General features: G+C 34.7%; 1 protein-coding gene across 1 annotated transcript in view; it reads left to right on the forward strand.

Moving 5' to 3' along the window:
• Window positions 1–18,047, forward strand: part of PARP14 (poly(ADP-ribose) polymerase family member 14) — a 94,301-nt gene that overhangs the window by 57,797 nt on the left and 18,457 nt on the right. The window contains 5 exon segments of the mRNA XM_074214659.1: window positions 1,954–2,032; window positions 2,563–2,712; window positions 10,800–10,862; window positions 12,137–12,304; window positions 17,721–17,927. Coding sequence (XP_074070760.1) covers window positions 1,954–2,032; window positions 2,563–2,712; window positions 10,800–10,862; window positions 12,137–12,304; window positions 17,721–17,927 — 667 coding nt within the window.

Raw genomic sequence — 18,047 nt, forward strand, 5'->3', positions numbered from 1 at the left:
GTAAGATATATAGAAAAAATATATTTAATATATGTGTGTTTAAATATGTGGGGAGAGAGAAAGAAAGAAAAAAGGATAACTTATGAAAACTACCTCATAACTGCTTCAAGATAGAAAGGTATTTTGAAAGTGTGTATATGTGTGTTTGTGTGAGAATGTGTATCCTACTTGTCTGTGATTACTTTTGGTTTTTCTTTTACTATCTTTTGTGCAATTTAAAAAAACCTTCAGTAATACTTTTTTCTTTCTTTTTTCCCTTTCTTTGTTTTAAAAAAACCTATTCCTTTCTTCCTCCTACTCCCTGCTAATTTTTAAGAACCTATGAATATGTATATTCAAGAAAAACAAATCTCCATAGTATCTATGCCCAAAATTATATCTTTTATTCTGCATCTTGGTTCCATTAGCTGTCAGGAGATTGCTAACATGCCATTATGGTTGCCCATAGCATTGATCAAATATATGTATATGTATATGCATGCATATGTGCATTTGTGTGTACACATGCATATACTTTGCTATCTATCATATATGTATATATATAAAATTGCATGTTCCCATATTTACATGTATTTATACATATCTATAAACACATCCATTTTGAAAATACCACCTTCAGAATAAAAAGACAAATTTCATTCAAAATAACTGTAGAATATGTAAAATGTTTGATAATCTACTTATTAAGACACATAGAAGAACTGTAGTAATACAATACAAAACATTCTTTATAGGAATAAAGAAAAGCCTAAGTAATTAGAGGTTATGTCAATATAATGAAAATGATAATACTCTAACAAGCAAAAAATAAATGGATTAGTTTATAAGACTAGGAAAAAATAATTTAAAAACTCATTTCAAAGGACACAATGGAAAAAAATGGGAGAATAAAGGCCTAGCCACACCAGAATTCAAATCAGGCTACAAAGCAATAATCACCAGAATTGTTTGATACTACTTAAAAAATCAGAACAGTTAAGTGATAGAGAGCACTAGGCTTGGAAGCAGAAAGACTCAACATCTTGAATTCAAATCTAGCCTCAGATGCTTACCAGATAGGTAAACCTGTGCAAAATGAGACAAAAACTGCTGAGACTACTGGAAAATAATCTTGTAGAAATCAGATTAGGACCTATACCTCATACCAAGAAAAATTCTAAATTGATACATGACAGATATAAAAGGTACATCATAAATAAATCAGAGGATCAAGGAATAAAATACTTTTTTACAACTACTGTTAGAGGAAAAACTTAAGGCTAAAGAAGAAAGAATGAACATATTTGATTACATAAAATTAAGAAGTTTTTGTTCAAGCAAAGTCAATGCTAGTTAAAATTTACGAATGAAACAAGTAGGGATGGTAAGGAATTACAGCAAATTTCTCTGATAAAAATCTTATATCTAAGTTATATAAGTAAAGTATCCAAATATGTAAGAACGCATGGTTAAATGGTCAAATTGAACGGACAATTCTGAAAGAATTTTCTGAATGAAAAAAAATCCAACTATGAACAATTATATAAAAAAAGATGCTCCAAGTCTTTCTTAAAGATATTATTTAGGATCTTTAAATTATATGATCATAGACTTAGAGCTAGATGGGATTTAGAGGTCATGTTGAATCCCCAATTTTATAATGTAGGAATCTGAGACTCAAATGTTCAGGCCACACAAGAAATAAATCAAAAAACCATAAATCTAGCTCAAGTCTTCTGATTTCAAATGCAGCATACTTTGAATCAAATCCTGATTTCACTCTTTAACCACTACCATTCTTTAGAATTTTTTACATTATCTTCTTTTAGGAAAGGAATTTCTATTAGCAATATATAATTTTAATCCCTGACTTATAAAATTATGTTCTTATTTTCTTGCTGCCTGTGCTTCTCTAAAAAAAATTTAACTAATATTTATACCAAGAATTGTTATTCTCTGCCCTTTTTTTCTCAGGCATTTGAAAGCGAATTCCTAAAATATGCTGATAAAAATTCTGCCAGTGGCAGAGTTTCCAACACCAGTGATACACAAGGTCTAGTAAAGTTATTTTCTTAAATTTTTTTAATAATTTAGTCAAAATGCAAACAAAGAATAGAGAATAAAGAAGATATAAAACTATGTATAGTATTTCTAATCATTTAAATATATAGCTAATAGATAAATAAGGCATTTTAAAATCAAGTGCTTATTGTGTGCCATGTTATATGCTAAATGCTATTTATTAAATGCATTTTATAGTCCTAAGTCCTATATTTTTGTTGAATGATATGGAATGAGAACAATATTTTCTCAAACTGGTCCGAATTACTTCTATACAGATCAACTGAGATGCAATCATCTAGATGTTTTTAGCTTATCCAGTTTGATTACATATGATCCATATACTTTTTAAAAATATCTTTCACCCAGTAGAGCAACCTTTACATCTAAATAATTAGAAGATTTGGAAAAATAAGAGAGACTAACTAAAAGCGAAGAGGGAGGGACGAGAGGGGCATACAAACTGATAATAGCCACAAAATCATATTGTGTACTTGATTTCTTTCTTTTTTTCCTCTTTAGATGTCTTTGACACTATTTCTAGCCCTGCATTTGGAATATATGAAACCAAGATTGGACCTATTACTTTCCAGATTTTTAATGGGGATATCATCCAAGAAGACTCTGACGTTATTATAAACTCAACAGACAATACATTTACCCTCAAAAATGGTATTTTGTTTGAATAATTTACTCTAACATAATGATTAACATGATTATAATGTTGCAATGTGTCATGAATCCATCATGGTTATAAAGTTTAACAGGAGATTGGCACATACTAATAAGATATATGCCTGGGTTCAAGGACTCAAACTCTTGGACATAGTCCTTCTTAGATTAGGGCAAAGTACATCACTGGGTTTTCATAGTTTTGTCTCTGCTTTAGCATTCACTGCCTCACTTATATTGCTTCTCTAATAGAATATAAATTCCTGGAGGGCAGAAACTATTTTTCTTCTTTTTTTGTTAATTTCTTTTTGCTGTTGTTTTCCCTCTTTCTGCTTTTTTAAAAGATTTTATTTATTTTGAGTTTACAATTTTTCCTCCAATCTTCCTCTCCCCCCAACAGAAGGCAGTCTGTTAGGTTTTTTTTATTTTTTAGGTTTTTGCAAGGCAAATGGGGTTAAGTGGCTTGCCCAGGGCCACACAGCTAGGTAATTATTAAGTGTCTGAGACCAGATTTGAACCCAGGTACTTCTGACTCCAGGGCCGGTGCTTTATCCACTGCGTCACCCAGCCACCCCTAGTCTGTTAGTCTTTACAAAGTTTCCATGGTATACATTGATCTAAGTTGAATGCGATGGGAGAGAAATCATATCCTTCTATTTGCTTATGTTTTAAGGGAGAGTTCATCCCATTCACATTCAAAGTTATAATTATTAACTCTTTATTGCTCTCCATGCTATCTTCTGTGTATATTTTTCCCCTTGTCCCCCTTTATCCATATTCCCCAATACCTTGCTTCTGGATACCACCACCTTCAGTGTGTTTGCCCTCTATGTCAACCCCACTCCCCTTTCTTTCCCCTTTCCCTTTTCCCCTTCTTCCCTCGCTTCCTTCTGTTAGTTCCCCTTTTTCTTCCCCTCCCATCTCCTCCCTCCCCTTTTCCCCTTTTAATGCTTGAAAGGTAAGATAAGTTTCTTAACTTAACTGAGTCTTTGTGTAAGTTAACTTTAAGCCAAGTCTGATGAAAGGAAGATTCAGATTGTTCTCAGCTTCTCCCTTCTTCAGCTCTAATACAATAGGTTTTTTGTACCTCTTAATGTAATGAGATTTACCCCTATTCAGTCTCTTCCCTCTTCCAATCTCCTTACTGACTCCTTTTTAAGGAGGTATTGTTTTTAAATCATTCTATCCGAGTCACAGAAAAAGTCATGAGTGTCCATCATTTCTGGCTAAATATATTCTCTCTAATAGAGTTACAATTCTCAAAAGTTATGAGAACCTTTCTTCCAAATGGGCATATAGCCAGTTTAATCTTTTTTTTGGATAGCAGTTTTTTTCCCCTTTACCCCCCTTTTTTTCCTAACCTTTTCATGTGTCTCTTGAGCCTCCTGTTTGATGTCCAAATTTTCTAAGTGCTGGCCTTTTCATCAGGAAATGTTGGAAGTCTCCCATTTCATTAAATGTCCATCTTTTCCCCTGGAAGAGAAGGCTCAGTTTTGCTGGGTAGTGGATTCTTGGCTGCATTCCAAGGTCCCTTGCTCTTCAGAATATCTCATTCCAGGCCCTTCGATCCCTCAATGTTGATTCAGTCCTGTGTAGTCCTTAATGTGTAGTCCCTAATTGTTTCTTTCTGTCTGCTTGCAGGATTTTTTCTTTTATCTGATAGTTCTGGAATTTGGTCACAACATTCTTTGGTGTTTTCATTTTAGGATCTCTTTCTGGAGGGGATCAATATATTCTTTCAATAACCATTCTTGCCCTCTGGTTCCATGATATCAGGGAAATTTTCCACTAAATCCTGCAATATTAAGTCCAGGCTTTTTTTCTCTTCAATGTTTTCAGGAAGACCTATAATTCTCAGGTTTTCCCTTCTCCATTGGTTCTCAAGGTCAGTGTTTTGCTGATGAGGTATTTTACATTTTCTTCTATTTTCTTCTATTTTGGGGTTTTGTTTAACAGGCTCTTGCTGTCTCATATTACTTTTCACAGACTCCATTCTTTTTTTAAGAGAAGAATTTTCTTCATTTACCTTTTGCAACTCCTTTTCCAATTGGTCAATTCTATTTTTAAAAGAGTTTTCCATTTGACCAATTGAGGTTTTGAGAGAATTTTCTTTTTGCATTTATCCAATTGTATTTTCCAAGGATTTGTTTTCTTGTTGCAAGGTGTTAATTGTCTCTCCCAAATCTCCCAATTGATTTTTAAACTCCTTCATGATTTCTTCAAGGAAGTCTTTCCATTCTGGAGCCCAGATCATATTCTCTTCAGAGGTTCTAGGTCTCTCTGAGTTAGAGTCTTTTACTTCTAGGAACTTTTCTATGGACCCCCCCCCTTCATCTGGCCTTTCTTCATTTTACTCAGACCTCATGTTGGCAAGGGTCTGGTTCACAGAGGTTTGGTACTGAGATCCCTAGATGCTTTACTCATTGGGTTTAGTAACTCCAAGTGGGCTGTCCAGAAGGCTGTGTTGATTGCTTTCTCTGGAGAGTCTGTGACCTTAATTTGGGGCCCTCTCCCTTAACTTGGAGTGGGTGGATGAAGCTGTTGTGTATTTTTGTCTTTGATCAATGGTGGATTTTGCCTTAGGGCAAGGAATTGCTCTCCCTATTCTCAGCTGAGGGAGGTCTTCTGCTCACAGGCCTGGGGCAGAGGTAGGCTATAATTGTGTTTGTTCTGGGAAGAGGCTTCAGCTGAAATGAAGCACTGGAACTCTCCCTTCAGCCCTGCCAGCAAGCTCCAGACCTTCAATGCCACAACAAATGCCTCTGCTTCCTAGCTGGCCGGTCAGGCTTGCCCTGCTTTTAGGCTTTCAGGGTCTAGTCCGCCCTGATGATCAGGCTAGTGGAACTCTCAGACTCTCACCCACCCTGCCTCAGATCAGATTGGTCACACTTTCAGGGTCTCAGGATCTCACTTGTCCTGCTAATCAGGTTAGTCAAGTTCTCAGGCTCTGACCCTGTCCTGTGCTACCAGCAGAGTCAGTCCTCATGATCCCAGAGGACAAATCTTAAGGTAGATCTTCTACTAGTTTCCCTTTTTGGGTTTTGTGGATCAGATTTCTGTTAAGAGGTTTGTTTCCAGGGGGCAGCTAGGTGGCGTAGTGGATAAAGCACTGGCCCTGGAGTCAGGAGTACCTGGGTTCAAATCCGGTCTCAGACAACTTAATAATTACCTAGCTGTGTGGCCTTGGGCATGCCACTTAACCCCGTTTGCCTTGCAAAAAAAAAAGAGGTTTGTTTCATATTATTTATGAGGGAATATCAGGAGATTAGCACTGTGCCTGTCTTCTCTACTGTCATCTTGGCCAGAAGTCTCTTCTTTTTCAAAAATAATTTTTTTACTATAATTTTTGTTTATGTACCACCTATATGTTCTATTGTAGCCTTTCTTTCATATTCTCTAAGAAAAACCTCTCTATAATAAAAAAAAATTTAAAGTGGAAAAGTAGCAAAACTAATGAATACTACTCAAAAAAGTCTGACATTATAGGTAGTGTTCCAAACCTGTGGTTCCCCCATCTTTGCAAAGATGGAGATGCCATCTCCTATCTATTCCTTTGGGCCAAAATCAGCCATTATAATACTGTTGTATACAGTTACATTTTGCTGTTATTGTTGTCTTTTTCATTTACATTGCTGTAGACATAATGTATATTGGTTTCCTGGTTCTGCTTACTTTACTTTGTTTCAGTTTATATCTTTCCATGTTTCTTTGTATTTTTCATAGTATTAGTTTTTTATAGCAGTTACATTCTATTATATTGTTGTACTACAGCTTGCCCCAATCAATGGACATCAACTTTGTTTCTGGCTCTCTGCTACTACAAAAAGTGTTCCTAGAAATATTTTTGTGTATATGCAATCTTCTTTTTGTCCCAAACTCCCTTAGGATATATTTCTAGCAGTAGAATCTCTGGGTCAAAAGATATAGAAATTTGAATCAGTCAGGTTTGTTTCTATTAATATAATTCCAAACTACTTTCCAGAATGACTACACCAAATGATAACTTCACCAATATTATATCAGTGTACCTATCTTTCTCTAGTCCTTCCAACATTAATTATTCTCATCATCTAACATTTCCATTTTTTGTCATCTTTGCCAATTTTGAAGGGTAAGAACAAACCTTTGACCTGACTTTTTGATTATTATAAGTGCATTCTTTCATATCTTTACTATGGTTAGTGACAATTGTCAACTTTGTTTTTGAAAACTGCCTTTCCCATCCTTTGACCTCTTAGCTCTTGAGGAATCTATATCTACAAGTACAGTAAAAGACTAGAATTATAATAATATTCATAACTAACATTTTAAATAACACTAAGATTTGTAAATCACTTTAGTTATTCCTGAACGGTATGGCATTTAAATATTATCTGTTCTAACATTACCTTTAAGTCTCTGGCAACAATACTCAACTACTTTAAGTCTCAGTTTCCTCATCTATAACAATGAGGGAGTTAGACTAGATTTTTTCCAAGGTCCTTTCCTGGTCTAGACCTAGGAACCTAATGCCTTAAAAGATTAAAGTAAGAGGGTGTCAAGAATTTTCTCAAGTTATCACACTTAGTTTGGGAGAATATGAAAGACTTTATGCAAGGTCACAAAATGACAGAATTTTAAATTTGGAAGGGACCTCAGGCCAAATATTTCAATATACCACTGATTTTAGGATCCCCTCTATCATATAACTGACAAATGGCCAGGAAATAGATAGGAAATCACTACTTCCTAAACAGCCCATTTTACCCTTGGAGGGCTCTCATTATTAGACACTTTTGTCTAATGTTGTTTAAATAAATCTTCTGTAGATCTTCTCTAGCTTATCAACATTCTTCCCAAAATGTATTATTTTCAACTGAATACAATATTTCTGATATAGTCTGACCAGGGTAGGATGTAGAAGAACTATCATCAATTTCTTCCTATCCCTTTTTTTTGTAATGAAAAATCACATTAGCTTTTTTTTTTGGTTGTCATAGCATATTATATTGCTTCAAAGTGATCTTGAAATGTGCTACAACCCAGTGAAATTTTTAAAAACACATTTCTATGAAGCTAACCTCATTTTATACTTGTGAGGGTGATTTGTTTGCATCCACTAAAGACTTTCCATTTATTTTTAATAAATATTTCCTCACCAGTTATCTTTTTGCCTGGTCTAGAAACTGAGATTTGAGTTCTGAGATGCCAGAAGGCGTCCTGAAGAAGTATTGCTCTGAACTTGAAACTCCAGGTGGAGGTTAACATATGAATCCAGGTGATTCAGAGTAAAACTAAATAGAGTCATTGAACTCACTCAAAAATGTTTCAGTAGGCAAAATTTGCCACAAAGCCAAGCCACATTTTAGGAATTAAGGTTAGAGAGATAAGTAAACTGAAGAATACTCCCACCACTATAAAGAATTGTCCTAGGGACAGCTAGGTTGTGCAGTGGATAGAGTCAGGAGGACCTGAATTCAAATTTGTCTTCAGACACTTAATAATTACCTAGCTTGTGATCTTGGGCAAATCACTTAACCCCACTGCCTTAACAAAAAAAAAAGAATTGTCATATATCTGAAGATATTCCCAAATCCAGTCTACTAATGAGAAGTATCAAGACAACTGCAAGCAGAGACTGGGGAGAGAGGGGAAATGGCTTAGAACAGAAAATGGCAAGTTATACTGAGGTAACAGACTTCAATTAGACTTGACCAAGCAGAAATGAAATCACAAGTATAAGAATAATTTTTTAATTTAAAAGAAAATATAATATGTGATATAAAAAAGTCAAAGAAAGAATTGATGAACTTCCTGAAATATATGATCAAAGAAAAAAATCTGTATATTACATTTTAAGAAGGCATGAATAAAAATTGTCCACTTCTAGCACATTTAATAGAAAAATATTAGAAGCAAGTATCCAGAAAGAAGCAATTCATGTATCAAGAGACTACAGTCAGGATCATACAAGACCTGGGAACATCTACTAAAAACCATTGTAGACTATGGAATACAATATTCTAAAAGGCAAAACATAAGTACTTACAACCAAGAATAATTTATCCTGAAAATCCTATAGGGAGCGAGAGGAAAGTACTTTAATGGAATATAAGACTTTTAGGCATTTCTGATTAAAGGACCAGAGCTGAGTAGGAACTTTAAAATGCAAGCACCATATTCAAAAAAAGCTTAAAAAGGAAATTCATTCAAGCAATTGGCAGGATCTTTTATTATAATTGAAGTGGACAATGTTTTTTAATTCCTGAAAGAATCAAAAATTATTTTTTTTTTATTTTTGGAAGACAATGGGGTTGTGACTTGTCCAAGATCACATAGCTATTAATTAAGAAGTGTTTGAGCCCAGATTTAAACTCAGATCCTCCTAACTATAAAGCTAGTGCTCTATCCACTGTACTGCCCAGCTGCCCCCAAATATTCTAATAAGGGAGAAAAAAACTTATGAGTCTCAAAGAGTATTAAGGAAGTTAAATAGGAAAAAATAGGTTTTGGATGGGGTGTTCTATTCCGAGGGCTTTGAGAGGAGAAAAAGAAAGAAGGGAAGAAAAATATATCAGTACAGATGAAAGGAAAAATGGAGTAGAACTTATTATTCCATATGAGTAATGTACATGAGATGAGCAAAATGTACATACAAATATGGAGGAAGGAAAGGGGTGTGTGTGTATGAACATCAGATAAACATCATTTTTATGTTAAATGAACAAATGAGAGTTAATCACACACAGACACAGAGGTTGGAGTAGAAATACATCAAATCCAGTAAGAAAAGTGAGAGAAGGATAGTCAAGAAAGTTAATAATAGGGTAGCCATAGTTATGTGCAAAATATGTAATTGAGGAAAGGAGAAGAAGGGACGGGAGGAGAGGAGAGGGGCAGGGGAGAGCAGGGGAGAAGAGGGAAGAAAGGGAAAATAGAAAAGAAAAAAAGTGGTTTGTTGAATCTATTTTCTTTAAAGCATACAAAATAGTACAGAAGGAATTTCAGAATTTCAGATCATAGACAAGAAAGACAGATTTAAAGGTGTTGTGTGAAATTTATCATATACTTATTTATTTAAAATGCAAACAATATAAGATGAAGACTTATGACATTTTTTGGGTTCTTTATATATGGAAATGTTTATTTTTTGATGATTAAACACATAATAAAACATTGAAACTTTTCAAAACTCAGTAAGATTTGGGAAAATTACTCAATTTGAAGAGCAGAGTCAAATGTTAGAGAGAGAAGTCACAACTGCCAATGTGCCCTCCAAATATCTACTACAATGAACATAGAAAATATACCATATTCTGGGAGGGAAATCCAAGAAAAAGTTCTGAGTCATGTTTCTAACCCAGTATATCTTGAAAAGATAGAAAGAGAGGTCTGCAGATTTTGGAATTGGGGTTGACCAGGAGTACAACATAGTGGAAGTAATGAAAAATGAGCTATACTCAGCAAGAAATAATCCTAGACAATTCCAAATGATGCTATTCATCTCCAAAGAAAGAACTAATGGAGTGTGAATATAGATATAAGCATATTTTTAATTTTTCTTTATTTTTTCTTTATCTGTTTTTTTCTTTCATAACATGACCTCTATGGAAATGTTTTGCAGGGCTGCACATACATAGCCTATATTAAATTGCCTGTATTCTCAGGGAGGGGAGGAGGGAAGAAGGGAGGAAGTGAATTTGGAACTCAAAAGTTTTATAAATGTGAATTTTACATGTAACTTGAAAAATTTTTTTAAGGATTCTGGTCAAAGCTATAACCAATAATTTCATAGAACTGATAATGAAGCATACTGACAGAGATGTACTAAACTTCAGGATGAAACATAAATTTTTAGGCATGTCCAATGTTTAAATTTATTCTGTTTGACTTTGCATATTTGTTATAGATGTTTTGCTTTTCCTTTCTTTTGGTTGGAACTAGTGAAAGGGGAGAAAATAAATGCTTGTTAATTGAAAAAAAGAATTACGGTAACAATACATAAATAAAATTGTCAGTGTAAATGATGACCTTTACAATATTTTCCAGCTTTGATATTGTTTGATTCTTTAATTTATATTTATCTCTATTACTATTTTCTTAATCAGGAGTTTCCAAAGCCATTTTAAAAGCTGCTGGACCAGCTGTAGAATCTGAGTGTGCTACATTAGGTATGGTATCGATGCTTTTGTTTTAACCATAATCCAGTGCAAGTGAAATAACTGGTAGTGAGGAGGGGATGGGAGACGGGATCTAGAGTCAGTGTTCTATGGGCAAGGGGCCCTGAAGGTGAGATTATAATAATTTTCATTCAAAAATTGAGCTAATCCCATGCAAGACAACACAACATAGTAGGAAACAACCACACATAATATGATTTGAAGTACCCACAAGGTTCCCTCTGTCTCTCTTCTTGCCTATCAACCTATCACAGTACCTAAAACTTTCACTATTAGAGGCTCATCTTGGGGGTTGACATTATCTCTATTGATTGTTACCTATAGAGCTAGTGTTCTATCCACTGTACTACCTAGCTGCCCCCAAATATTCTAATAAGGGAGAAAAAAACTATGAGTCTCAAAGAGTATTAAGGAAGTTAAATAGGAAAAAAATAGGTTTTGGATGGGGTGTTCTATTCCAAGGACTTTGAGAGGAGAAAAAGAAAGAAGGGAAGAAAAACATATCAGCATAGATGAAAGGAAAAATGGAGTAGAACTATAGTAGAATTATAGTATTTTTATGTTTTCATGACATCTTGCATTTCACTGTGTTCAGCTTATTGACTATGACAGACTATAGGATCATAGATTTAGATATAGAGTAAATGTTAGTAGTCATCTAGTCCAACTCCTTTATTTTAATAGGAAAAAAAATGAGACCTAGAAAAGTTAAATGACTTGCCTAAGATTGGCATAAGGAGTGATTGAGTTTTCCACTATGCCACAGTGTAGTCACTAGAGACTGGGAAAAGGCAAATTGATCATAAAATTATGGCATGAGCTAGAAGGGACCTCCAAGGCCATCTAGTCCATCCTCTCTTAAAGTCCCATAGATGAATAGAACTAGAAGTGGCATTTGAAACTAGATCCCCGACCCCAGAGGCAGCAATCTTTACAGTTTGTCAATTAAGAAACAAAAAGGAATGGGTTACTTTATAAGTTAGTTGCCTTTCTATCTCTAGAGATGTTTAAGTAGAGGATGGATAATTATGTCAGTGATACCTTAGAAGGTGTTTATACATGGAACAGGATTGTATTATCAGCACTTAAGATGCCTTTCATCTTTCTGAGATTCAGTAAGAATTTTAGGCAATTGAAGGAACTATGCAATTTGGGACTGTTTTTTTCCATGTCATCTTTTACATAAAGAATTCTATATTCTCAATTATGCAAAAATTTCAGTTTAGCTTATGTTTCATGCCTTTGTGATTTCTTCTGGTCTCCAGCTGTGAATCATCCCAGAAATTTTATAGTAACACAGGGTGGAAATCTAAGGTGCAAGAAAATAATTCATGTTATTGGGGGAAATGATGTCAAACAAACCATCTCTGAAGTCCTACAGGAATGTGAACAAATGAAATATGAGTCCATTTCCCTCCCAGCCATTGGAACAGGTTCGTACCCTCCCAGCAGAATTAGTTTTTTTAAATATTTACTATCCCCTACACTATGTATTCACTAGTAAAGATAATAATTAAGAATGAATCTATATGAGAGTAATGGTAGTGGTGTTTTCATCTATTTTAAGTCTTCGCAATGTTGTGTGTGTGTGTGTGTGTGTTCTGAACTGAGTATCAAGGTACTTATGGCACTGTTGGGTTTCACCTCTAGTCTTAAGCTGTGGATAATCAAAAAGAGAGATAACCTGTTAAAGAGTAGACTAAAGGAAAGGAAATGAAGGTAGGGAAGAGAGAAAGAAAAAATGGAAAGAAAATAAAACAATCCATTTGTCTCTTTCACTGTCTTCTTTTGATTCCTTTCATTTTCTGTCTTTTCTCCAAGGTTTAACTTCTTGGCTTTCCTTTCTTCTCTCTCTCTCTCTCTCTCTCTCTCTCTCTCTCTCTCTCTCTCTCTCTCTCTCTCTCTCTCTCTCTCTCTTACATGTGTATCTTTAGGAGAATTCACTTGTTCATTCTCATGTTTTCGACTTCTCAGTTTGAAGCTTGAAGTCTGTGAAAAACCTTCTCTCCTAGTCTTTATTTATCAGACATTTCTAATAGGTACCACCTAAAACTTTTCAGATCAAATCCTGAACTTATTGTAATTCTAGGCTAACCTCCAGAGATCAGTTAATAATAGTAATACCAAAAATAACAAATACTAGTATTTATATAGTGCTTAAAGGTTTGCAAAGCAGTACCCAAATATCTCAGTTTGACTTCACAACAACCCTGGGAGACAGGTGCTATTATTGTGCTCATTTTACAGATGAGGAAACTGAGGAAAAGAAGTAAAGTGATTTTCCCAGGATCACACAGCTAGTAAATTAGTCATTGTCTGAAGTGGAATTTGAACTCAAGTCTTCCTAATGCCAAGCTTCAGGTCCAATGTTTGATGCACTCTGCCACACACAGTTGGTTAGTGTCATTCTGAGCCATAAGTAGTACCAATTGTACTGAATCAATTTTCAGAGACCTTTCTATTATCTCTCCCTATAAATAGGCAGTATTTTGCTTTTTTCTATTCATAATATCACTTTCCTTCTTTTCTTCATGGATGAAAACTATAAATGCCAGACTTTAATCCTTCTTTCTCTACATTCCATCTCCCAGGCATTGGGTTCCACTGATTATTGTGAAGAATAATAAATTCAGATTCCATTCTTCTTTTCAATTAGCACCATGGCCATCACCCTAGTCCTTTGTCACCTCATACATGGATTACTACAGTAATTATTTAGTTGGTCTCCTTTCCTTCTTTCCCCTTTTCCTGGGCATAGACCTATTATAACCTTTATTCTTTTTTGGGGGGGAAATGTTGATAACAAAGTAATGATTTTGCATTCAATCTTTTTTTAAAATTGAAACTTTTAAGAAAATGGGGGCAGCTAGGTGGCACAGTGGATAGAGAGCACTGGCCCCGGAGTCTGGAGGATCTGAGTTCAAATCCAGCCTCAGATACTTAATAATTGCTTAGCTGTGTGACCTTGGGCATGTCACTCTTAACCCCATTGCCTTAATTTTTTTTAAATAAAGAAGAAAATTTTAAAAAAGGAATACTGAAATGCTTCTCACTTAGTAAATGTTTGTGGAATGCTATAAATAAATAAATAAACAAACAAATAAATGAAATTGAAACTTTTTCTTCCAAAATGAACACTTTACAATATACACACACAAACAATTCCCTTTAATAAAGTACATTCTTAGAAAAAGAATTTATCAATTGTTACCAAAAAGTAACATCAAATTTATAATTGAACAAAGTTTTGTGAGCTCTCCTTGTTGACCATATTTACTTTTCAATTAGCATGCTGTATATTGCTCTTTAGGCACAGCTAGTTTTACTGGTAATTATAAATAAACTGCTTGTGATAAGGTTAAATATTTTGGAGTTGTTTTGTTTGGGAGGCTATTCTTTTTCCTCTACTTTCCTTTTTTTTAAGGTTTTTTGCAAGGCAAATGGGGTTAAGTGGCTTGCCCAAGGCCACACAGCTAGGTAATTATTAAGTGTCTGAGACTGGATTTGAACCCAGGTACTCCTGACTCCAAGGCCGGTGCCTTATCCACTATGCCACCTAGCCACCCCTTTCCTCTACTTTTATCACCTTTTGCATGATTTTTATATATCTCATAGGCAAAACAGTTAAAATTTATACCATTTTTTACTTTAAAATCCCTTACTCCTTTATCCCAGTAACACTCAGTCCCTTACCATGAATCACTCCATTCTGAATCACTCTCATCATCTCTGCCTCCTCCTTTTCTCCTTACCTACTTTTGAAATGGAGAAGAAGGCTATCACACAATTGTGCTGAGCAGGTCTGCTATAAATGTATGGTATCCAGTCTCAATGGGGTAGTCTTTTTAAATTCTCCTTAAAAGATTGTTTTTCCCACTCATCAGGGAAGCTATTTCAGAACTTCTCTCTGCTCTTTAGGTCTCTCATTGTGCCCTTTCTTTTTGCCTCTGAGCTGAAGATGTCCCCTCATACTTTACAGAGAAAATTTAGGCCAACTGCAAAGAGCTTATTCTATTCTCTATCTAACTTCTTCTTGACTTCATCTTCCACTGTTTCCTCCTTTACTCCAGTTTCTGATAAAGAGTTGACCTTCATCTCAGATAATCAAAGGAAATGAGACATCCCATAAGTCTTATCCCACTCCAGTCCATTCTCCCACTCAGTTGTTAAAGTGATATTTCTAAAGCATAAATATGAACATGTCACCTCCCTATTCCCTCTTTATTGACTCAATATATTCCACTGGCTCCTGGACACCCCCAAGATAAAGAATAAAATCTTCTACTTAACATTTAAAGCCTTTCATAACCTGCTTCCCTTATCTTCAAACTCCTCCATGAACTCTGGGATCCAATGACAGTGTTTAGTTCATTCATTGAACAAGATACGTCATCTTCAGACCCCAAGAATTTTCACTGACTGCTTCTCATGCCTGGAATGCCATCCCTCCTCATCTTTATGACTGACTTACCTTACTTCCTTCAAGTCCTGGCTAAAATCCCATCTTCTTAAAAAAAGGCCTTTCCTATTCCCTTTTCATTCTTAGTTCCTTGCCCCTCTTCAAAATTTCAGTTTATTCTGTAAATATTTATTTGTATATGGTTATTTGCATGTTGTTTCCCTCATTAGATTATGAGCTCTCTGAGAGTAGGGACTGTATTTGCCTCTTTTCATTTCTTTCTTTCTCTTTTTTGTTTTTTTGAAGGCAGTTGGAGTTAATTGACTTCCCCAGGGTCCCACTCACTGTTCCACCTAGCTACTGCTTTGCCTCCCAGTGCTTAGCACAGTGGTTGGTACATAGCAGATGTTTAATAAGTGCTCATTACCTGATTGACCAACTTCCTTCTCTCTATCAGTGTCTAAAATGGTATTAACCTTTTGGTTTTGTTGTACTCCCGTGTCATCCAGTTGTCTCATGTTGAGTTTAAAACCAGATACATATGAAATATTGTATTTCTATACTTCCCTTCCTATGTTATAGATTTTATAAAACTCAAATGTAGAACTCTACTTTCATCTTATTTATCCTTCTCTAAAGCACATCTGATATTTGTTCCCTTCTCTTTCCTCATGGACATGATTCAAAGTCAGATTCAAAGTTAGGACCTCATCACTTCTCACCTGAATTGTTAAGACTAGTTTTCAAATTGATCTTCCCATATCTAGCCTCTCTTCTCTTCAATTCCTCTTCAACATAGTTGACCAATTGTGTATTTCTGAAGATTATGACCTGTGAAAATAATAATACAAACATTTTGCTTCTCCAATCAAAAAAACTTAGTGGTTCCTATTAACCCTAGGATAAAATACAAATATTTCTGTTTGTCATTTAAAGCTCTTTATCTTTTCTAGAATGATTTACCCTTCATAACATTCTATGGTTGTTTGGGGATGTTTTGAGGAAGAATACTATTTTATTTTTTCTATCAAATGCAAAGATAGTTTTCAACATTCATCCTTTTGTAAACTTTTGAGTTGCACATTTTTGTATTTCCCTCTCTTCTCTGTCCTCACAACAGCAAATAATCTGATATAGGATATACACATACATTCTATGTTAATGTAACTTCCTTGTTGGTTATCACACATGACAATCTTTCTTCCATGTCATTTTACAGCTATTGTCATGTCTGGAATTCTCCCTCTTTCCCCACTTCAACTTTGCCTTTTAAGTATCCTTAGTTTCCATTAAGTCTTAGATCAAGCAATAAAGCTTTCCCAAGACTTTGCCTGGTCCTTTCTTGTATTAGTACTCTTCTTCCAGATAAATTTGAGCTAGAAGGCACAAGGGATAGAGCTCTAGGCTCCAAGTCATGAAGATTTGAGTTCAAACTCCATCTCAGTCTTTGTCTGCCTTGGTTTAATAGCACCTAATTTCCAGAACTGATAAGAGGTTAAAATTAGATAATACTTGTAAACTCAAAACACTATATACTATATAAATGCTGACTACTATTAATTCCTTCATATATATATATACACACACACATATATGTGTATATATATATATATTTTTTATATTTATGTATCTATATGTGGCATTTTCCTAAGTGGCACAGAAACTTCTTTGAAGGCAAATACTTTTATATTTCTTCCTTTTTTTTTTTGCAAGGCAATGGGGTTAATGGCTTGCCCAAGGCCACACAGCTAGGTAATTATTAAGTGTCTGAGGCTGGATTTGAACTCAGGTACTCCTGACTCCAGGGTTGGTGCTCTATCCACTGTACCACCTAGCCGCCCAATCCTTTTATATTTCAAATACCTAATACCTGGCCCATAATAAATGCTTGTCAAATTGTTGGATTATACAGCTCCTGAAGAACCTTACACAGCTGAATGGTCAAAATACAAATCATATATAAATGGCCAAAATACAATTTATATACAAATATTTATAATAAAGTAATTCAAAGAAATTTTATTATTGTAGATCTCCACTATTGCATTAATACAGATCTCTAATAAATTTGGCATCTTCTTTTCTTTTTATTCTTTTAAATACAGAGTTCTCAGGATAAGACAGTTTACCTGCTAGCAAAAGACTACTTCCCTAAAAGGGAAGGGACATGAAATGAGTATTAGTGAACAGTCAAGTTCAGAATTTGGATTATTCAGATTCCTGTAGCCATTACTAAATGAGGAATTAAAAAATAAGCAACTTTTCAGGTGTGTAGTTTCCTGTAGGATTTAGAACAGAAGAGGCTTAGAACACTATGTCTGAGATACTGACAGTGAATGATCAGTTTGGAGGAAGGAACATTTATTTAGTAAAATCAAACCTGTCAACTTTTAAATAGTAGTTTGGGGCACACAAAGAGTAAGAGTATTGCTTTTATTTTGTTCCTTCAGGACAGGCCCAAAAAGACCCTACTGATGTCGCTGAATCTATAATTGAAGCCATTGAAGATTTTGCTCAAAAAAGATCTGGTCAATCAGTGAAAAAAGTTAGAATCGTCATCTTCCTGAAAGAGCTATTGGAAGTGTTTCATGATGCAATGAAAAAAAGAATAAGATCTAAGCCACCAACTTCAACCTCTGTGATATCTAAGATAAAATGTAAGTAATTTATTTTCTTTTTTCTTCTTTTTAAAATTTTTTTGTTCATTTTCTTTAAAATGCATGTGCCTGTATCTTACTTTGAAAATATTTAGCGACAACTTTTCATGATATTATTTA

This window comes from Macrotis lagotis, chromosome 1 (assembly GCF_037893015.1).
Source record: "Macrotis lagotis isolate mMagLag1 chromosome 1, bilby.v1.9.chrom.fasta, whole genome shotgun sequence".
In the NCBI taxonomy this organism is placed as follows: domain Eukaryota; kingdom Metazoa; phylum Chordata; class Mammalia; order Peramelemorphia; family Peramelidae; genus Macrotis; species Macrotis lagotis.